The sequence below is a fragment of the Atractosteus spatula genome, chromosome 2 (genome assembly GCF_055471065.1).
Source record: "Atractosteus spatula isolate fAtrSpa1 chromosome 2, fAtrSpa1.hap1, whole genome shotgun sequence".
Classification (NCBI taxonomy): Eukaryota; Metazoa; Chordata; class Actinopteri; order Semionotiformes; family Lepisosteidae; genus Atractosteus; species Atractosteus spatula.
Window position 1 is genome coordinate 20,857,132 of NC_142707.1, and position 24,548 is coordinate 20,881,679.

Here is a 24,548-nt window from a genome sequence, read left to right on the forward strand (position 1 = left end):
AGAATAGACAGAGTAAAGCTGCAGAGTGAGAATAAGAAGAAAATACTGTAAGTCTAGTGAATGAAAGTGGACATAATCCAAGGCACATGGGGTCTCAGAAAAGTCTGGATTTGTGCTAAATCATGTCTCAGTTTTTAGAGTGACTTGGATAATCTGAAAATGCTTTTACTGTTCTTTAAGTGGTGTTCTTTGGAAAGTCTGACCATGGTTAGATGATATTAATATTTAAAGAAGAATTAAACAGTTGTCAAACACACACTGAACTGTAAAGGGAATTTATTAGAGCTGTACAGAGTCAACAGACAGAGTTGCACATCACTGGTACGTCGAGTTAGCTACTTGAGTGCTGTATACTGTAGGTTGAAGCTTGCCTGGCAAATGTAATCTTGTCAGCAAAAATGGCATTGCTCTCCTACTGGAACCCTGCTGAGATTCTCACACTGATGCTACAGACACAGAGAGACTCATGCTGATGCTGTAGTAACTGAGACTCACACTTATGTGTACAGTAGATACTGAAATTTTCACACTGATGCTGTAGACACCATGAAACCCATACTGATGGTGTAGACACTGTGGGACTCATACTGATGCTGTAGTCACTACTGATGCTGATACTGGTGTGTCTACTGATGCTGTAGTGATCCTCACACTGATGTTGTAAGCAGTGTGAGACACTGATGCTGTAGGCACTGTAAAACTCACACTGATGCTGTAGGCACTGTGAGACTCACAATGGTGCTGTAGGCACCGTGAGACTGATGCTGTAGGCACTGTGAGACTCACATTGATGCTGTAAGTGCTCTGAGACACTGATAATATAGGCACTGTGAGACTCACAATGATTCTGTAGATACAGTGAGACTCAAAATAACACTGTAGCCATTGAGACTCACACTGGTGCTGTAGACACTGAAGAGAACTGCGTTTATTTTAACATTTAGAATAAAAGTATAATTAGTGTGATTTGCAAAATTAACACATGGACACATATCAGATGATTGTTAGAATTGCTGATTGTGCAGAATGTTTAGGATGTGTAAAAACATAATTACTCTGTTAGTGGACATAATTGTAGTCATATTCAAAACATCCTCCTCAAGTCTGCAATAATAACATTTTTTTATGTGCTTTGTATTATATCTGAAGTTTTCTGAAAGTAGCTGATCTAGAGCTTGTGCTGATTATCCTGTCTCAAGCCCTGAACTGTGTTTTCTCTGGCTTATTGAAATACCACTCTTTGTAAAGTATTTGGAAGTATTTGTTAAAACTAAAAGGCCATTAAAAAACACAGCATTGACTGAATTTTTTTTAGTTGCATTTGAGTTCTCCTACTTTATTGATGCAGGATAGCAATTGATGTTTTAATCCAAAGCAACATTACTCCTACTAAGAAGATTTTCTGTCATGCCATTTCCATTTTAATGTATCAACTTATATGTCTTTCTTTTTCATCAGATTAGTCTTAATCATGCAGTCTTTTGGGTTGGAATTAAAACAAAATCAGATTTGTGAAAGATGGCACACCTGTTTAATTTTTCATTTAAAAGATTAAAATTGCATAAGAGAAACATCTTCTGCTTCAACATGAAAAACAATCAGCCCCTTTTTTACATTGATTCAGATTCTGCCACTTATGCGTACCTTACAGTGAGAATGCAAAGCCAGGATTTTCACAAAATTGTGAAACATCTGTAACATCACATATGCAAAGTCATGCACATAACAGTGCTCTTCAAACTTTGCACGATTTGTAGCTTCTGTAGAATGGTGTAATATGGGTTGCGTGTAGTTTAATGCAGAAGATACTTCGAAATCCTGTAACTAAATGTGGTTTTAACACAGTTTCTATTTTAAGGAAAACATACTGTATATTTGTAAAATACAAGGCCTTTAATCTTCATAAAGCAGCAATTCCACAACAAAAAATACATCTGGAAGAACTAAAATCTTTATGATTTAGGAAACAGACAGTGATTGTTTTTATAAATGAAATATATATACATACAGTACAGTATATCAATACCTCCATTTTAAAAATTGTAAAGACTTTGTTGGTAAAAAGACTGACAATTCTCATTCAATACATACTGTCTGTACAGTATATATTTCAATTTCCAGATCTGTGTTTATAGTGTACAATCTTACAACTTCTGTAACTGAATTTAAGATGCAGAGCATGAGATTTAAGTAGTTCCATTAACTGAGAAATTCTCAATTTCTCTTCAGTCTTTTGGTTTCAAACTGCCAGGGTCAATGTGGCTATTACATCAAAAATAAGCAACCATACTTAGAACTTACTAAGTATCTAGCTGTTGAAAGAATTCATCATTCATATTTTACCCATTTTCTCTCACCATTTTCATTTCCTGGAGAATTGATCTTTTTGTAGAATTAGAGCAAAAATATAGTTATTGTCTATATAGAGTCTCAAAGATGATTTGTTTACCAAATGCATTTTTAGTATGTAGATATAGTATCTTGACACCTGGCAAGTCCAATCCAATCTAAGTACCTTCAACAGAATACAGCACTCTCCTCCAAAGAAGGAAAGTTTAATTTTACATGAACTTATCATCACCATTCCCCCACCCCCCTCTTTGTTTAGATAACCAAGATCCAGTATTGTGAATTCAGTGGAAACAAAGTTTCAGTCTGTAAATGTTTTTCTACAGTATTACTATGATGACAAAGATACTATAATTAAGATTCCCTACACTGCATATAATCACATAACAGTGATTATAACAAGATGTTTAGTAATGACTGTTTTTCATAGAACATCTTTAAAACAACTTAAAAACCTGAATGGACTGCATCTATCAGTAGCTACTGTAAATGTGGATTCAAGACTTCAAGAGTTGCACACAGCACACTTAAAAATCTGACTGCCCTTAATAAGTAAATGGAAATACAGAGGTTACTGTGTTTGGGTCACAACCTTTTGAACTAAGCCAAATTTAACACTTAAGAGGTAGCCTGTATTAAAGGGCCAGTTAAATATGTTAAGGACTTGGGCCAGGTCTGATGAATTAATATTAAATGCCATGTTAACTGCATCATCAAGAAAAAATACAAATTTATTATTACAAATAAAAAAAACATTATTTTAAGGTATATTATTTCATAATTTATATTTTCAGCCATAGCATACCCGTCCGTGATACATAGCACAGACCTACAGTACATACAACAAGTTGTTATATAAAATGTTAATTCATACATGTGTATAACATGCTTGGTTCTAAACGCCGAAAAGGACATCTCAATTTGTTTAATTAACTTCTACGTTCCCTTTCATCAGATTAACTGCAATCTGCGGGAATACTTTGTGCCTTTGCAGCTGTATGTACAGTGTAACATACGGAGACGAGGTTGCTTGAAGTACCTTTTATTCGCAGCTTTTTTTAGAAGCCCCACCGCTTGTCGTATTGGTCAAAGAATGCCCCCTGTGGACACAACTGTATTTCATTACTGGGTAACGCAAACATGAAGTGAAGGGCTCCAGGCAGTCATTGGTGAGTCAAATTGTCTGTTGCACAGACGTCAGGAGATTAGCGGCTCGCAGCTGGAATACAAGGTTGAATCGCAAAGACGGGAAGGAGGCATAGCAAGAGCTGAAAGTGGGCATCGGAAAGCTGCATCCTGTACTCTGACAGGTAACCTAGTGCGTGTGCTATCTTAATAATAATAATAATAATAATAATAATAGATACCGTGTTTGCGCAAGTCGCATTTTTTTCTGCATTCAAAGTACAGCCTTTAAATAAATGCAGTTTTCGTATCTACAATTCAGTTTTTCTAAAAAAAACTCTCGGGATATTTAAGTTTTTTTTGTGAACATGACCACCTTCTCAATATTAGTGTGGCGCTGCATATACTGTACAGGTGCTTATACGTTACAAATTATTAGCTCCATAAAGAAGTAGGTAATCTACGTTTTTATTGCCTCTTGTTGTATGTTGATACAAATGATTAAGACTCATGGTTAATAGATTGAAATGTTTTTTATCGGTGGATATAAATTTAAAAAAAAAATGTTTCTGGCCCCACACTGTGCTCTGTACAGAATGAAGGCAAATCCGTGAGTGTGAGTTTTTTTTTATTTCCAACCTAATCCTAGTCTCATATTTGCATCCAAACTGCATAACAAGAAACTCAAAAATTGTAAAAGTAGCGACAGGTTTAAGGAAGTTGATGACGTGCAAAAAGGAAATGTGGTATTGTGTCTTTAGGGTGGCAAACACCTTGATCATCCTTGATGAATTTGGTTTTATGCGAGGTACATACGGTACAAGTGCATGATTTGGAACTCCTTAGGGATATGAGCATTATATGAAATAAAATGGGACTATCCAACTGTTTTACTCATACAACAGGTTATAAACATGCACTCCAAAGTATCATTTTCTTTCATCATATTGTTCTGCTCTGTTGTAGTTTTCTAAGCATTTGAAACTTTACCAAAGGTCTAATGATTATAGACTTGTTTTCCCGTCTGGACAGTTGTGTGAAATTTGTACGATTTCAGTCACGAAAGGACTAATTAAACATTTTATGGAGTAATATTATTTTATTTACTTACAGAATGCTTCTCTTGTCGTTTGATTAATTAGCAGGATGACAGAAATCCTTTTTTCCTTAAAATAAGAAAAAAAATGTATCTTTACATTCCTTGATAACCAAACATTTCAGAGAGGCACTGGGAACCTGTTACCCTCATGTCACCAGTGAAATATCTGTGCATGTGTTAATGTCTGAGCTGCGGGCTTTTGTATAGGTCCTGGTTTCTGATGCCCAAAACCATACAAGGTCATGTTAGTTAATCTGATCTACTCAGCTTTTTAGTCAGGGAAGATGGGCAGTGCCCAGCAAGTGCATTCATGCTATTTCCGCAGTAGTTTACAATGGATACGTACAGTACACCTTGAATTTTCCAATGGAAAACCTGGCTGTTAATCCTGGTGTAGAACTTGGAAATGCACAACCATTAATGGAGTTGTTAAACAGATGTTTTGGAGGAGGTCACACAGTAATATTCCACTCTCTTCTGTATAAAATACTTGTCTGCTGAGCCCCTTCACACGGATCAATTCCAGCACCCTTCCCTCCACACCATCTTCACCCTTGTAGCAGCCTCCTTGATTCATTCCTCGCAAGAGAGAGTCTTTTTAGCATCCCCGACTTTATGACCATGGTTGTCATTTTCTCAGCCAGGCATGTTAAAGCTAAACAGTAAACTATTAAGTACTCTATCCCATAATATTTGTCATCTCATTGCTTTAATTAGAATTTGACTGGACTACTGAACTAATAATAAATTCCATGGGTTTTGTCATTGTAACCAAAAGGTAATTTAATGGATTATAAAGCATGCTTTGCATCCCTTAAAATAAAGTGTTACCAAATGTTTAGTGCTGTGTTTCCTCTTATAAAGAGCCCTATTTAACTTTCTGGGTGTTTCATGATCAGAATATAATTTTTAACATGGGAACTGGGTTCTGTGTGTAGCCCATGCAACTCAGTAGTGAACTCAGAGAACTATTTTTAGCCAACATCTTACATGTCAATAGTGGCATGCAGCTGAGATAACATGATAAAGAGATTGCCTTGGCACGAAGGTTTTCAGGGCTGCACCTTTGATGCCTGTAGAGTAATGAATAATGTGGATTTTCTCAGTGTTATTCCTGTTCAGATTTTGAAAGCTGTTTAATAGCAATTGAATGCTTTATTTAATGCATCTATATTTGGTGGAATATATGAAGAAATTAATTGTCTGAATTCTGTTAGATTTCACTCTCATAGTGTGCAGAATATAATAATAATAATATTATATGGTTTTGTCCTTATCTAGTCACATGTCTTTGTGGAAATAAGTTTACAAATTAAGTTAAACAGAAGCAATATATTTGTTTAGCCATTAATCATTTATGCTTGTTTGGCATTTAATAAACATTTGCATTTTAAATCTGAAATAAGAGCTAAATTTGGATGAAAGTTATGGGAATTCTTTGGCTAATTTTGTATTATCACACATTATCTTTACCAAAAACCACTTATGGCCGAACAAAATATAATTTAGTACTTTTTAATTAATGTATTTATTGTTACAGACTTATTCGACACATCTAAACATTCTTTATAGAACCTGTGATGTGATGACATTTCAAAAACACAACTGTATACATAGAAATTAAAACATAGAAATGTTGGATCTCATTCAGTTTCTGATCTTTATTGATGGATTTTAACTGCTAATGTTATTTCTCAGAGTTCAGTTTTCTTACTGTTTTCACAAGCTGATTTGAAATAAACAGACTCCTAGTCAAATGTAATGTACTGTATCTATCCATCCTCAGATAGCTGAATGTTGGAAGCACAGGGAATAAGACAGGAACTTAGCCCTGGACAGGAACACTAACTCATTGCACATGTTTTGCTGTTTTACAATTTAGAGATACCAAATCAATTTAGCCAAGGTTGAAGGAAACTGGAATGCCTGAAAAAAACATGCACAGACATGCAGACTCCACACAGAATGTGCTCCAGCCTGGTATTAAACATGGGATGGTGAGACAGTTGCTATCACGTACACATTGCATTGTATGAATGTACAGTTATTTTAAAATTTTGCTCTCGCAGTGAAAAAGAATGCTTTTGTTCTATGCAATTTAAAGGAAATGTTCTAAAGCAATTTTACTCATCTTTCACATAAATAGTTTGCTAGAAGTGGAACAACAAGCTTGCATTTCAAATTTTTGTCTGACCAAGACCATTTTAAAAAGATCCTAAATTAATCCCTGCTGGTGATTAGTACTGTATGTTTTAGGATTACACATTCTGTTGGTGTTCAAAAATGTAAAGCAACAGTTTTGATGGTAGGTTCTTTTAGTCACATTTTTCCTCTACTGGGCTATTGTTACCAGTCCCTTCAATCCAGGGCTGCCACTGGTCTAAACATTTTTCTGTTATTTTTCCCATATTTATTGAACTAATACTTGCAGACTGGATTTGAATTAAATACATATTACACTTTAGTTGCTTTAGGCAATTTGGCTAATCTCATTCTTGGAACAATTGATTTCTGAGTTCATTTGGTTTTTTCCTGAAATACGTCCTGACTTTTAGCCTGCTTGGTCATTGTTTTGGAGAAGGAGGACTTTCATGCACTTTTCAACATGTCGCCTGCCTAATTTCGCAACATTCTGAATTTGATGAATCAGTGCATTGTTTGCCATGAACAAAAACAAATGCAAATCAGTTTGTGAAATGCTTGGTGTTTTTGTGCCTTTTCAGTAGTCCTCAGTCTATATTTACAGACGTTCAGAGCAATATTGTCCAGTCTGCCTAGCAGTCTATCTTTAGCAGCTTGTGTATACCAATGGTGGAGTATTGATCTTAAAATAGCATTGTGACAGCATGCATGATGGCAGTGACAATGATGTCCTGCTCACAGTTCAAGTATGTCATGACAGATCACTGATGCAATGGGACAATGTGCTTGAAATTCTTGTGTGGAATGATGCATTAGTGTTTGTCCAATGGGTAAAGCAGTTTTACTTTTGCTTAAAGCCCATCATCAAATACTTTTGCTGCATTAATGATCTAATACATCGTATGATATATATTTGCCTTAATATGCATGAATTGAAAGGGGTAAATCTTATTTCAGTACTGTTGACTTCTGTTAGCACTAATATGGAATCATAATATGTAACAAAGGAAAGAATAATGTCTATTTGAAAAATGAGGGAAAACATAAATATGATATATCCTCTTTGCTAATCTATCCTCTCTGATGCAAATATTTAATTTGCTGACTTTTCGGAAAATATATATTACAATTAGTGTGTAATCTGTAGACCCTTGTTAAAGATTGAGCTGCTTTACCTGCAAATTAACACTGTAGCTCTCTTAACCATTCCATTGTACTAGTATACGGTATACACATTTAAATGAGTACCACAAAAAGTTATTTTCAATTTTCACTGCTCCTTTTCAATGCAAGCTATCCATCTTATTTACATTATAAGTGGACATTATTGATTAAATCTGTTAAAATGCAGCTGACAGACTTTATAAACCGTTAATATGAATATGTTAGAATCAAGCTCTTTTCGTTGATGGTGTCTGCAACTGTACATCTTCTAACTTTTGAGATCATTGTGTTGTGTTTAACTGCTGGCACGTAAAAGGTCATTTCTGTAGATGTGACATTTTCTGTTTCAAAAAGGCAGGTCATTCCTTTTTTATTTTATTTCTGTTAAAAAATAACTCAGCAACAACAAAGCTTTTTCCTGCTTCTAAGCAGCTTCCTAAGGGAAACCAGAAGAATTTAGCTGTAAAATGTAGTTTCTTTCTCTTTTATGTGACTCCTGTAATTCTGCACCATCCTCTCTGTAAGAGAGCGATCTGCATTTTAATCTGTATTAATGTCAGGTCAGAAGTTTCTCTTTGTTATAAATCATTTTATACAGCTGGGTGTTAACACTTATATAATTCCATTCTCACAGTACACATCTCATCTTTCAGGACCCCAGACTGGAATTGTCATCAATCGGATTTAGATGACAGACGAGTCAATCTTAGACATGTCTGGAGAATGCAGTGTCATCAAACTTTGCAGTGAATAGGGGCACCATTGCCTCTTTACTCCTGTAGGCATAGAAGGTGCCTGCATAATGTAAGGTGACACAGGTGTGCTGGTTGGATACAGCTTTATTTAAGATTGTCCTGCCTTGAACCTCTGTGTCCAGTGTCTGCATCCCTTTGTAAAACAAATGTAAACTGGTTAATGTTATAGTGCAGAAATGAAAGATGCCCATTAAAAAGCCTGAAATGCGTTTTTTCTCTCTGCTTTCAGGAATGAAAGGAGAGCCTTTATTCCCCGGGATGAGAGACATCACGCTTTACCAATACTTTGGTCTTCTAGATGGAGAAGATCTCTTTGTTCTGCAAAACCCAGCTGGAGATCATTTGCTAGAAGCCCACTTCCATTACATCACAGACTTCAATGACCTGCCCACCTCACTGTTTGCATGCAATGTGCACCAGTCTGTTTTTGAGGATAAAGTTGGGAAGGTAAGGTCAACCACTTGCTGTTTTCAGTGCATCTACTGTATAATAATCTGGTGCAATACAGAAAAATTGCCTGAATACCGAGAAATGTCTGACTGTAGGCTGCTTCTGTACAGAATGTTCCTGAAATCAGACACTGGCAATAAAAACAAATGTTGACTTCAAGGTAAATTTAAAATATATCTATGTATTTTCTCACATTGTATCGACTGATTTCCATTTTGAATTTTGTCTGCACATCCATAGTCCACAGCCTGCAATCCACCACAACACACCTCTTATAAACCTTCAAGGAGGAAGAATGCGCCAAATGTCAATTCAGTTTTTCAGCTCTATCCTAATTAAATTGAAAAGAAGAACAAATATGCAATTTGAAATATGGTGATGTACTGCATACTGTAGGTTTTACCTGCCTGGCTCCGGGAACAACTGTAAGGACAAGGCTTTCACAACCCACGGATTGATGAGCCTGGGAGCTGGGGTGTGAAGTGCTGTGGGAATCAGTGGAAGAGGGTGAGGATAGGGTCTGACCGCTTCCTGAACTTTTGTTCAAAACTCCAGTCTTTCTTGTCTTCGGAAATTGTAGTCACGCAAATACATCCAAGCAGGAAAAAAAAAGCTTTCACCTGTGCTTTGGTACTGTATCTGCAATTAGGAAATGTTTGAGTGGTGGGTTGGTGCAAAATAGATTAATTATAATGTGTAAAATTTGGATAAGTTCACATAGAGAACAGATCAAGGAGGTTCTTCATTGGTCAAAGATGGGATATCTGTTATCTTCTATGCAATGTTGCTACTAGTGAAGAGTTTTCAGTCTTTCAGTGTGAGACTTCAGTCACTGTCATGCAGTAGGTGTGTTCTCAGATAGATTTGTTGCTTCTACCCATTGACAGGTACTGTAGCTACTGTTATGATATTTTGTACTGACTTTAGTGATTTTAGTACTGACATGGTTGGAAAATGCCAAGTTCCTACTTATATTCAGATTATATGAAAACCTCGATGGCAATTACATGAGATTCTTTTCAGTTCCTAAATGACAGTTATCTCCCCATTCACCAGATGAATCATGCGACAAACTCTATTTTCAGCCTCCACTTTCTATGAGAAAATTCCAGTGCCATTCTACGTATGAAATGAGCTGGATTGGAGAGCATTAGGGTTACAGATTTTGTACTATATACCAGCTTCTTCCCGTTGCTCACATAGCAAAGTCTTGTATTGTATTTTACCCTTTATTTTAAGGTAAATACAGATGTAATAATACGAGTATATGATATTACCACATCCTTTATATTTTTTTTTATTCTATTATATACATTGGATGGTCATAATTTTGGACCTGCCGATAAAAATCCCAAACAATAAAGACATGAAAAATCAACAACCTATTGATGAACACACACAAAAATATTGGTCTGAAAGAAAAGGCAGCACAAGATACTGTCATTTGCCCCAGTCTTTTATCACTATCATTGTCTTCCCTTTTTTGGGTACCACCCCTTCACCTGTTCTGGATACTCTGTTGCGCTGCTTTAGTAGTACAGTATATGGTTTTCTATTGCAGTCAGTGTAGTCTTAAATACACTGAGAATTTTGTGTTGGCTGCACTCTTCTTTTCCACTGCCTTCTCAAGGTCAGCCCTCAGCATTTCAATTGGACTGAGTCAGGTCAAGGTTAAGGGTTTCAAAACCTGCTGTTTGTTTTTCTCTATTAGTCACTAAATGCGGGTGTTGTTCAGCTTTGTCTTAAGGGAACTAGTAAAAGAAGCAGGGCCCACCACACCAGGTGGACTCGATACAAGCCTGTTCTTTAGTTCAAGTTTATTGTCATTATACTCATACGCAGGTACGTGGTATAACGAAAATACGAAATATTTTTCCGTTATACCATAGCGAAAATATAATCTCTGGTCTCTCCCATCCCTTACTACACTGTTCTTTCTTTTTCCTCTTGTGCACTAATCACAGTGTTATAACACACTACACACCACACCGTCACAATCTCATGGGGTTTGCACAGCCCACAGCAACCTGATGTCCAGCCCTGCCACATTGCAGTGAATTACAGCCACCTCTGCGGGATACAGGTTTGTGGATTTCTTCTCCAGAGCCCCAGTGGAGGGCAAGGACTCCTTCCAGCCGTATGCACTGTAATTATGGCCTCCGTGACATTCACAGGCCGGCAGCATTCTAGGGGCCATGGTTGTATTCAATCTGCTTATTGTACTCACGCCTACACGTCAGTCACTCCGAGCCAGCTAGACACCCTGCCACACCCCCGCATGTGTCAGGTGAACACACACCACATTTGCATCGAATCAACAAGCACACCAAAACCAACACACATTCCACTCACGGTGGCATGGGAGGGTCCTCCACTGACACATCTCTAGGGAGAAGCAATCTTCCTCCTCTCTCCATAGTCTACACAAGAGTGAGAGAGAGAGAGACACGCAGCCTCCGTCAGAATAGTCAGGCAGGCTGTTTGACACTCCCCACAGCGGAAGCTTATCAAATAGCCAATTTGTGGGTTCCTAAAAGCACACTGACTGATGGCTTCTCACAGGGCTCTCAAATCAAATTCACCTTCTTGAGGCTATTACATGAAATTGGAATATGAAATGAATTTAGGTCTTCACAAATACAACTTATTTCTTTTGATATAGCTCCTATTTGAGCACTATTTCGGACTTAACCAGTCCACAGTGTTGCCATGTCCTGTTGGATCATGCACACCTTTTAGGAGTATAAAGTTAGGGGGTTACCTTGGCTCTTAAAAAGAGATAACGTGTGATGACCATACGGTACATCCAAAAAGTCTTTGCGCAAAAAGTGCTATTCTGTGGGAGAATTCACTTAATACTTTATCCAACAGATTGAAGCTCATGATCAGCAATTGTTGAAGATAATGTAGTTATGATGCACAAATGGTTAAACAACTTAGGGGAGACTGAGAGGTCATTCAGAAGTCTAAGGCTAATCATTTAACTAGCACTGATCTTGCTGCTTATTTGAATACCACATTTAATTAGTCCAGGATTAAGGAGACTGAAATCACTTCTTCCACAAGGTGAAACGTTAAGGACAGCTTGAATACCTTTGTTGAGATCCATAATTCAAAAACGACACCAGATAATGGCATTACAGATGCTTATAATTCCAAGAGGAAGCAAAAGAATATGTGGAATAAGAATCTGTTGTTTAGTGTCTGTGGTAAAATGTGTAGCCAGTAAAAATAGTGGATACATACAGTACCTGGTGTACAGACTGGAAATATAGTAAAAGTATTATCTTTGCTCCACCTTCATGCAGTATCCTCAGAAACATGACTTGTAGGTGAGTTTTTAGTCATGGAAATAACTGAAATGTACTTAAATGGTAAAGAAAAAGGAAGGAAAGAAAATGTTTCTGTAAGAAGGTTTAGCATGAACAATACTGCACCCAGCATGAATATATTCTGGAAATAATACAGACTAAATGGACAACACAAACTACTGAACTGATGCAGGAGTGGGATGCAGCTCCTTGAGTATATGCAGCATTAATTGCTAACAAATTAATTGCTATTTTTAAGAGAAATGTTTTCTGTTCTGTTGATTTTCTTTGAAACGGTTAATAAGGTGTAACATCATTAGGCAAATATAATAATTCTGCTTTTTGAAATATTTCAGTAGGATTTGTGAGGTGACCATGAATAATTTTGAACACTGTTATGTCTTTGTGGTTGGCAACAGGTCATTCATAATCCCCAATATTACTATAATAACATATGGGCATCACTGTGGCGCAGTGGTTATCATTGCTGCCTTGCAGTGCTGGGGCCCAATGTTCAATTCCAGACCTGTGGCATTATCTTTGTGGATTTTGTATGTTCTCTCCATGTTTTTGTGGATTTCCTTTGGGTTTTCTGGTTTCCTCCCCCAGGCCGAAACAAACTGGTACTGTAGGTCAATTGGTTTCTGGAAAAGTAGCACTAGTACTGTAAGTCTGTGCCCTGGGATGAAATGATGTTCTGACCAGAGTGTGCCTTACCCTGTTGCTTGCTAAGAGGGCTTCATCTCCCCTACAATCTTAAATTGCAAGATACAGTTAGAAAATGGATGGATAATATTATAGTATTTCTACTGATGCTTTTTTTCCTCATGGAAATAGTAATACCTCTGTTGATGATCTGTAACGCAAGGCATCTCGAGAATGGGTGCAAGTATTTGAAGCTGTCAGCAGCATGCTGGTTACTGACTATAGGGTTGAGAGGTTTTTGTTACCCAACAGTCAATGCAATCTAACTCTTTCAAGGACAATGATAAGGAAGGCTGCCTCCTTTTATTAAGTATTGCAATGAGTCAGTGTCTATAGTGTCTAGAGCTATTAGATAAAATCCAACCTAGGTAAATGATTCAGACACATTTTCCATTGCAGATTCTAGAACTTGCACCTGTAAGTGTGGAGTTTGTTACTTTTTGCCCGAGAACAGCTTGACTTGTTTCCAGGGTTGTTTAAAAAAGAGAACTTCAGAGCCCAGAGAAAAATGACTAGAGTATCAAAAGCAAGTACATCTTGAGCTCACTGCTCTGCAGTTTTCTTAATTAAATCAGATCATTACACTTAAACTGAACTTAATTGCAAGATTAGCACATCATTTAGGACATGGATCAGAAGAGAAAAAGAAAATGAGCATTTCCCAATTTAATCAAATATACTACATTTTGCTCAAGATCTTTTAAATTATTTTTAACAAGTCAGGATTAAACTGTAGTTGCTTTACACACTTGCTTTCTTATCTTATCCAACATTCCATAACTACTTTATCCAGTACAGGATTGTGGAGCCTATTTTGGCAATCAAATGATACAAAGCAGGAAACACCTTAAATGTGACACTAGTCCATCACAGGACACACACAGACACACACTCACACCAGGGCCAGTTTTTTATGCGAAGAACATACACACTCGTAGCATATAGCACCCCATTAATAATTGAACACAGGGCCCCAGCACTGTGAAGCAGCAATGCTTAAATCTGAAATTTAAATGATTTTAGATTGTTTATTGTGACACCTTGGTCGATTGCTATCCATGACACGTCATTGTCAGTGCCTGCATCAGTTGTCTATAATTACAATCAGAAAATTAAAACTGGACATGACATTTTGAACATTTATTTCAGACATGCAACATTTTCCCATTTGGCGGTCATTGTACCATTGAAATGTGTTAAGAACTGTCAGACGATAAGTAGGGTAATGATAATGTTTTAAGTAAGGAAGAGGATCGCAGTCATTTTTCATCAGGTCCCCCATTGAATGTCTTTTAGTGTTAGAGGCTTGGAAAAGGACTTGTACTTGAATTGTCTCCATATCTGTGAAATATCTCTAAGGTGAGACCAGGTGCTGGTGTCACTAGACAATTACCAGCCATGAAATCAAATTTATATTTTCCTCTTGCGGTTCAAAACATTTTAGGCAAAAATAAATGAAAGCAGCAATCTAGGGCCCAGATCAAATCAAAATTTCAACTCTCACTAATCACAAATTACAAATTTGAATGACAAATGTTTCTTCATGGCAGCTTTCTCTTGTCAGAGGCTGTCTTGTGTCTATGCATATGAAACAGAAATTTGTGACTATGGTGTGGATAAAAGCTTGAATTTTGTCGGGGCCCATATTTGGTTTTCTAGATTCTAATGTTTATCACATTTAAACAGGAATACTTCCACTAGAAATAACAGGAATCCATTTATAGGAACTTGTAAAATTTCATATTTGGCTTTGTTTTTGTAGCAGTCTTTTGTAAAGGTAGGTTCTTAGAACTGCATGAGTACAAATGTAAGTTAACTGGAACAGTAAGCACACACTTACTGGCAGTTACATGCAATGGCACGTGAAATTTTGTTTTATACCCACGCAGCATTCCAAACCAGGACTTAAGTTGTCTTTTTTTCCTTGTCTCCTGATTTTCAGTGTTTCTGTATGTATGTAAATTGTATGTAATTTTTTTGTCATCAGTTCATCAAACTATTGCATTGTAGGCGATATGCAATAACTAGAGTAAAGGGCACCGTTCAAGTTACAATAAACCCAGAATCAATATATTGTAGTGAGCTCCGATATCATGACCTCATTGAAACCTCTAAATGATGAATCATGTCTATTTTTAGATATGTACAATAGTGTTTTTGCTTGTCTAATATTAGCGAGCATGTCTGGGGAAGTGTGCAACATCACCTCATCTGATGATGTGATTGCAAGGGGCGGAATGGAATTTATATCTCTTTGTTCTGTTCCTGGTACCGATAACACTACCTCATCTTGCCTCTTTTATGACAATTCTATATTGTTTACTGTTATTTTCATAATAGCTCAAGTAGAGCATATTTCATTTAATTCAGAGAACAATCTTTGTTGCATTATCACTGTAAAGTGTGCTGTGCTGAGACTGTAAAGTGTGCTGTACTTTGCAAATACTTACAGCATGGAAGTTTTTTTAAGCATTTATCTTCTTGAATCATCTTATTCTTTGTTTATTTTCTTTCAGACCTGCAGACATTTAATACACTTTTATCTTGAAAACATCGTACCAGGTACACGTTGTGCCTAAAGGCCATTCACAATAATGAACACTCATTTAGAGCTGAAAATGTTCTAGAAAATGTGTGAACGGCAAATGTTATTGTGGCACAATGCAAAAGAAAAATAGATCCAATTAAGTGCTGTTACTGGGGGTTGTTTTCATCTAATGTGGCAAGTTTTTTACTTACTGAATGACAGAAAAAGCAAACAAAATGGATGGAAGGAATAACACAGTGATAAAATATAAACATATAATCTACTACATTATTTGTAAAACACAAGCATATTTTCTAAACAGAAGGAACACATACAGTAGCTAATAAAATTATTTTCCATGTTTTAAGAAAAGTTGTCTAGTCATGCTGTATCTATTGACATTTTAGGAACAAATATAAAAAACACAAAACAACAGCTTGCCCTTCCTAAACAAGAACTAGATTGAATTTCCATCAACCTAATTATATTACAGACTCCTTTCTCATTTATTTCAGTTTATATGGGTATATATTTTGTATATACTCTATGCCAAAAAATGTTATATGGCTTTTGGTCTTTTAAGATTGTTTCATTTTTCCTAACTTCAAATAAATGTCTCTTGATATCTGAAAATGAAAAAGCAAAACAAAACATTCCATATTTATACAGTCTTTACGTCCAGAAAAATTGAATTAAATTTCGTGTTCGAGCAGAATGTCTGAAATTGAGCCTAATTTCTATTGTCAGTAAAAGTTAAGAATTTTGCAAACAGTATACAGTACATACAATTGAGTGCTTGCCAATGAAAACTTTATTTGTGGATTGAACCCAGTGACCGAGCAGCAGCAGGCCAAAGGGACATGAAGCCAAAACCAAATGTACAACTTAATTACATAGATCCTGACTATTTTGGTTGCCATTCAAGTGTCAGACATTTTCAAGAGTTTATTATCTGTCAAAACAATAAAAGAAGAACTGATTCTCACACCACTTACCTTCTTTACTTCACGTCTATAGTGTACTGTACGTCCTGGTCAGCATGTCTAATAGGAGGTGTTAGGGGTAGCTTACTCTTTAAGAAAAAAGACATGCATTAGATAGCTTCTCAGAATAAAAGCCAGAAAATAACCGTGACTTTATAGCAGTTCAAAGTGCAGAACGGTTGTTCTAAGGCCATTAGGCTTCCTAGATTAACTCCAGATTTGAATGAAAGTGTCTTATTTGAGGAGTCTTTGCTCAAAGAATTTCTGTAACTTTATCAAATTCGTTATCATGAAAAGATCGTTATCATGTTTTATGATCTGAGCAATGACACAAGGATTTACATTGGGCTATTTGCTTTCCAGTGAGCAGCTTGACTCTCAAGAGCTATCCCTTGTAATGTGTTTAAAAGCCTGCTAATGCGAGATGTGCTTTGATCTAACTGACAGGATGTTATAGCTGTCCTCCCAAAACAATATTTTCCAAGTCATTAATTGAGAAGTTGTTTATTCTCCTACTCTGACTATAATTAATTTTAAAGCCATGAGCGGCAGGGTTAATAATAGAACTGAGTAAAGTTATGGGACTATTAAAGCTACTGTATATTACTGGTCTTGGATCTTTAATTTATTTTGAAAAAGTTTGATATCAGACAAAGTTCTTGATTGTTTTGGGGTTTTTTTATATCAAAGAGTCACCATCTTTTGGCAGTTTGTAGGTGCAGAACATCTCATCTTCCTATGATATCCCAATTAAACACAAAGTGGGCATTGGTTGTTTAGTCAGGAGAGTTCTTTTTGACTTCACTTATCACCCACTCCGTAGGTGTTACTGTGGAAATGGAAGACAAGTGAACCACAGGAATAACCAAATATTCTAATTACATTTTTTTATCATACATATATATAGCTGGAGATTTTGTAAATATGATTAATTCTACGTTTTAATTTCTAAATCCCTTGGCAGTGGTTGATAAGCAATAGTGAAAGTCAAGTGGAGGAGGTCTTTCAGTGTCACACCCGACATCCCTCCCTAGAGGACGCTCCACTGCTCCCATTATTGTCCTTGTGATTAAGTTCCCCAGGTGTACCCTCTTAGGTGTATTATTTAAAGATTAGCTCCTCCAGTCCTCGGGGCTCATCATTAGGGTAAGGATGTCGTGAGGCCCGCCTGGCATCAGGAAACCCTATGTCCGTCTCCTGAGGGCATAGGCCTCATCCCCGACACCTCCCGCTTCCTTAGCCCGGGGTCTGGAGGATCTCGCCCCGTCACCCTTGGACCTCCATGTTTTGTCTGTTCGTGTGTTAAAAAGGGGATTTTAACCTTGTCACGTCCCAGGATGGATCACTCGCTGATGGACTCTCGGACTGTGCCCTGACCTGCATTTGGACCCGTTTGGATTTGGATGCTATTCTTTGTCTCCCCCGCTCACTGTCTCACAGACTATCACTATTATTTTGTGCACTATTAAACCCCTGTGTGTTTCCTTTTACCACGCCTCCTGTTTTCTCTAGCTTTTACCGCATCGCATAGGGTCTACTACAAGACCTGACACGGATCTCAGTCTGTGTTCGTGATAGTCAGCAGTGCTTGAGCTGGACATAAAGGCTCAAGACCAAGACAGATTCAAAGAGTGTTGCATCCATTCTGTCACAGCTAAGTCAAGCAACTTGGACAATTTCAGTTTTAAATAGCTCAGGCTTAGCGAGACACAGCCTTCTTGTGCATTTCTCTCAGATTTTGTGCATTTTATGACATAATTCATTTGTGACTAAATATCAAAGATAGCACCATGTCCTGTTATATTATAATGTTGTTGTCCTACAGTATATCATTCGTTACTGCAACCAATTTAAATTTTGTGCAGAAAGCACATGTATTGTAGGCATGTCTACCTCCAAAATGTGGCATCCAGTGATAAAACATTGTGATAAGATTTTGAACTTTTGCTAATACCCGGATCTCGCATGAGAAGACATTCACAAGCAGGCATTCTGAAGAAATGAGACCCAATGAGCTGCATGGGATTTTTATACCACCTACTGCAAGTGAGGAGCTCCATGAACAGCCATTCTAAAATGAGAAGATTACCTGCTAGGTCATCTGATCTGTAACAAACTGTGTAGAGTGAAAGAGCAACATAAATGAATGCATGGCAGCTTTTAATTTCTCTCTCAGATGAGCATCATTGTCCTCAAGTGAATCAGAAAGACAAAGCAATTAAATGCCATTTTCAGTTTTTGGTAAATTAAGTTTGTGCTGACGTGCAGAGAATGGTGACATTTCAATCTGCATTCTTGGTAGATTTTAGTGGCTGTGAAAGGCAGGCAAATTCTGTCGAGCAGCTCAATATCATTGATAGACTGTCTGTGACGGAATTCAAGAGGATCTATTACATCACAATGTGGCTAAATCTGTAGGCTCCATCATGCCCACATTGTTTACTCTGTGAGAAAGGAGACCAGTAGACACCTGCCAGCCTCTTTCCTGTAAAAGGAACCTGTCTACAGGATGCAGTCTTGTAAAGGGTTATTGAGCATTCTGATGTTATTTTGTGCATCGTCTTTGTTGTGACTTATTGAAAGTCATAGCTAGTAACATGACATCTATTAAATTTACAGATATTGCTACAAAATAGTTTGTTGTTCAAAAAATATAAAGCTAAAAATACAGCATGACCAAACAGTATTTTTTTAATGAACAGTAAGTGGAAGACAAAGAGATTTATCTTTACTCCATACTTTTTTTTAATGTATACTAAAATGTAGTTTCAACTACTCCCTTATATTTGGCCAGTGTTATGGAAAAAATGTCAAAGCTTTATTACCTGAGTTTTTTTTGTCTGTATTAATTGTTTACCAGTACATTTATTATAATATTATATTTTAGATGACAAATACTGCTGATGTTCAGCTTCACTAAGATTATAAAAATGGACAGGATAATCTAACACCAGATTTACAGCTTGGAAATTCTAAGTGATGTGATGTTTATCACTTCATTAGATTTTTAAAACTTTTTTTATCAGCAAGTGAAGGTTATTCAGAAGAGTTTTAGTTGGGAAGCTACCTTAATAAAGTACAACTAAAAATGATATCATATTTGATTCTTTGCTTGTAATTCCACATCTGTTGTTTGGATAAGACAGTACATGATTCAATTGTTTATTACATTTCTGTCATATGAGTCAATGGCCAACTTTCATTCATTGATTAAGTCTCTGTTCTTAATTTTAACATAACAATCTTAGTTGTTCTAATTGACCTTTAATGGATCAGCTATTGTTGTTGTGTGACATGTTAGGTATTGATAGCTTTTTAACAATAATTGCAGTATTTTAATTTGGCAATGAATCTTGAATGTCTTTTTTGCAATAGAAGAACAGTGAGAAATGTAGACAAACAATGAAAGAAAGTGTAGTAAAAGGCATTTCATTGCCTGAAGCCTAGAAACATGTATTTGATTCAGAGCAATGTCCCCCTCAATACACTATCAGGCATTACAGTTAGCCTACTTATTATCAAGGATGTGGTTAGCATGGATACCAATCAGTGTTAAATAATCCACTGGAAATACAATTTGCCTTTCAACTAATTCCCACTTGTGTTGTGAAGTGGAACTTCTGCTTCAAAACTTCATCTTATTTTCCATTGCATCGCAATGGCTAAAGCTGAGCTGCCACCTGTGTGACATGAGGTAGCTGCTGGGGTTTCCCCAAGGTGTGAGGCCTGTACTCTGAGGACCACAGACAGGGATTGTTCATCCTGGTTCCTTTAACATAAACTACCTTAGGCAGCCTTCCGCCTGAGCTGTCAGATCAAGTGATAGGGGAATTTCCTATGTTTTGTGTGGAGAGGAAGAATAAAGGAAAACGAAGGTTATAAAACAAGATGCAGTACATTATTTTTTTTTGGTCTCTGCCCTGGCTTAGTACAAACAAAACAAGGGAAAGAACACTGAATTTCATTACCTTCTGCATAAGAAAACCTGACAAAAGCCCGTAACAGCTATTATAACTTCAAACAAATTTGGGGATGATCCTCTTAGAGCATGCAAACCAAACCAAGCTAAGGGATACCAGATATGAGCAGTCCCAGATTTGAATGTAAGCTATGGAACACTGGGAAGATTCAGGTTGCCACACTGTCACAGGCTTACCACGGTAAATCTACAGGCTATTTTTGCTGTTGGTGTTTGTTATGTTTCCTCTGTGTTTGTATATAAGCATGTCTTTCTATGGTTTACTATACCTCTCCATGGATCATTTTACTGCTATTTTTGTATGTTTTGGGGAATGATTTTATAGTATACCACATTAACCCTATATACTGTATATACATATATAGTGGAATTCTATATCATGATATATATATATACAGTATATGCATTCTATTCTAATGCAAAATATGTAACCATATGGAAAATATTTTTATGGTAGTAAAACCAACTTTACTATAAAACCACCCATTACTGAACAAAACACCACAACACAACAATGGAAATGTGTACTTCAGAAAACATACCTTTTCCCTGTGTATCTCTGTCATAGCCTTGAATCTCGCATGTTTTAATTTACTAATTATCAGCTTTATATGCTGTATACAGTTTTAAGACTTTTTTGCTACTGAATTATGGCTAGAACAGTGTGTAGAAACTCATTGCACTCAGCTTTGAGCCAACATGTGCACAACCTCTGGGGTTAAGGGGGTTCTTCAATATTTGTCAAACCATTTACAAAGTGTCCCTGAAAGAATTCCTCTGGAAAAACTCAAGAGCAATATTTTACGTCTTTTAAGGTGAAAGTCCCCTTGATATAGTAGCCATGGTTTAAAAAGGAGACAAATCTTTGTATCCCATTCTCCCCTGAGTGTTCGCCCACTTGTGGCCATGAGTGTGCTTTATGGAAAAAAGTTCATGACAAGGAAATTTATGAGCTTCCACTTCCTGCCCGTTGGCTGGGTATTTGTGATGGAAACATGCTCACGCAAGCTGAAGTGGAAACAGCCTGTGAATGCCCCCCAGGGTTTAGTTGCTGGAAAAAAAGGTAATCACTTCAGCTCCAGAGTGAATTGTGTGGCTTGTTCCTCTCGCCTCTGGGTGATGCTTATTGTGCACACCTGCTTCTGCGAGCTCTCCGAGGTCCTGAATCGCTGCTTAGAGTTCCATGTGCACAGCAGAATCCGTGATTTTGAGGTGTTTTGTGACAGACCCTCTTTATCTGCTGGGTGAGAATAACTGCTTAGAATGGTTTTTTATTGCCTCTTACAAAACCAAGTTTAAAATCTTTCCTGTGCAAGGATCAAATGTATTCTATTATATATATATATCAGAATATAATAGGGTTTATAATATAAATAAATGCAATTAATATCCTAGGTATTAAATTTAATGCAAATACAAAGTTATGTCAATTATATTTATAAAAACATTTTCCGGTAATATTTGAAACATTTTGAAATCCAGATCAAAATGACAATTAATGATTTCTAAATGATTTATGATGAAAGGCAGTGAAATATACTGTACCTGCCCGAACGTTTGAATGGGTTGACAGAGCAAGTTTATCTTGATAGAACTGCTTTGTAAAAGGAGACAGCTTGGAAAATGTTTGGACGATAATGATGGAGCCAGTCTGTGAGGCCTTTTTTGAGCTTAAGAGCAGCAATGGCCTGAATTTCAAATTGTTTTTAATAAAAACAGTGAAAGAGACAGCAGAGATATTGAAGAGAGTGTGATGGTTTGAACAGGCAAGTCTTTAATTTATAACAGCCCACTACATTAAACTCATTGGCATGTGCTGTTGGCATCATGATCTCTGGGATGAGTTTGAAAGTTTCTCAGTGATTATAATGTTCCCTCTAATGAAAATTGTCTACATATTACTGAGTAACTTGGTAACTTGGTAACTTGACTAATTGGTAGTTAAACATTGATATGTTGATGCTTTCAAAAGATGATGCCACTGCTTGTTGGAAGTGATCCTGGAGAGTTTGATTAATCTATAATCTGTCCCTGCATAGTTTTCTGGTTATTTAAAGCAAATATTAATAGAGGCAAAGCACTTATTAGTAGAAGCAACTACTGTATATTCAAACTGTGTTTATTTTCAAGAACTTCAGTCCAGTTCCTTTGGGTTTTCATTGTAAAATGCTATAGAGATAGAAATGTATGCATGACATTTGATCTCCCAAGACTATTTAAGGAAATATCTTGCACAGTAAAATAACCAAAAAAAAACATTCCTCGACCTTCGTCAAATTTCATGTTGATTTTTACGTACTACTTTTGGACCAAGAGTTTATTCTTAACATGTACAGTATGTCAGTAGATAATGAAAAAAACAAAATACCTCATTCAAACTGTCTGATTTGAGAAGGAAATCTAACTAATCCAAATACATACTGTAACTTCAACTGAAGACTATATAACAGAATAATCTGTACCATACATGTATCTTATATTATATTCTATTATTGCCTTGCATTGATATTGGAGAGATAAAGGTACAGTATAAGAGCACAAGTGCTTGTTATTTTTTCTTTCTTTCTAAATGTGAAATACTCCAATACTTCCCCTACCCTTCTGGTATGTTTGAGAGAGTGTATGTGATACGAATGAAGTGTGAATGATACTTACCCTTTTTGTTGTTCCCCTAAAAGCACTGCAGTGTTTCCCCAGTGGAGTATATAAACAATTGTATTGTTTAGTGTTGATCAAGATGGCCACCAGTCACCTTTCCTGTTTGTAGTATCACACAAATGATCTTAAAGGGAAAGGTTGCTGGTGAGCCATCTATAAATAACCGATGTAAGGTTAGTTGTTTTTGTTTAGGTGAATATATCACAGTTGCATGACTCTGTTAAAATGTATAAGTTATTTTGGGATAGCTAAATACTTTATTTTGATCAATCTGCCCATCTCTGTTAACAAAAATGTGAGCGAGTCCCTTTAAGAGGATGGTCCTTAGAAAAGGAGGGGCTATAAAAGGGACTGGAGAGCTCAGTATGGAGGAGGGTGCCTTGGAGGAAAGGTGTGGAGAGTACTCCTGTGAGGGTTTTTTTTTTGTGTTATCATCCTTATTTTTTGGCAATAAATCCAGTTTTGTTTGCATCTGAAGACTGCTGTGTGGAAGTTTCTTTTCTTTTGGCCAAACCTGGTCACTTGGCCGGTGACACTCTTGTCCAAATGTCTTGCTAGTAGGCAAAAATTCAAAATTATTTAGGTAGAATTCAAGACTGGATGAACACCTGGTGGATGTGATTTAATGGAGACAAGTTCAGAGTATTGCATCCAGGTTTCAAAGCCATTAGATATAGACTTGGAGAAGCTTCATTAAGTATTTATGTTGACACATTGTTCACATCTTCTAGACAATTTGGGGACTGTAATCAGTAAATTAAAACATGCAAGCAATAAAAAGTCAATCTTAATATTAGGATATGCAAATATACAGTATGTATAGTCAATATACTGTAAGAAATATAGAAATATATTGAAGCTTTAGAAAGTTCTAGGCTTAAAGGTGTGCACTACTGACACAGGCTGAAAGACCTTCATAACTGAAAAGACTACATGGATATCTGATTTCAAATCTGATTCAAAATCTTTGGAGGCGTTACAAAGTCAAATTGTATAGTCAAATCTGAACCAGTGGACACAAGTTGAAACAATGACAAATTACCTTTTAAAACTGAGAACATGAGTCAGTTTTTTACACAACTGATTGTGAGAGTCTGGAACAAACTACCCAGCTCCATTGTTAAAGCTGATACCTTGGTTTCTTTCAATAAACTGCTGGATGAGTTTCTTGAATCACTTAGCTACTAGCAACGAAAAGTCTTCGATGGACCAAATGGGCTCTGTTAATTTGTAAAGTATCTCGTGTTCTCATGCAGTCAATAATATGTAGTCTGGTCAGTAAAAGAATAAACTTTCACAAG

General features: G+C 36.6%; 1 protein-coding gene across 1 annotated transcript in view; it reads left to right on the plus strand.

Moving 5' to 3' along the window:
• The first annotated feature begins 3,519 nt into the window (after positions 1–3,519).
• rcan2 (regulator of calcineurin 2) overlaps positions 3,520–24,548 on the plus strand; it is a 96,124-nt gene continuing 75,095 nt past the window's right edge. The window contains exons 1-2 of the mRNA XM_088939697.1: positions 3,520–3,659; positions 8,864–9,081. Coding sequence (XP_088795823.1) covers positions 8,866–9,081 — 216 coding nt within the window. The 5' untranslated portion in view covers positions 3,520–3,659; positions 8,864–8,865. The remainder of the gene's footprint in view (positions 3,660–8,863; positions 9,082–24,548) is intronic.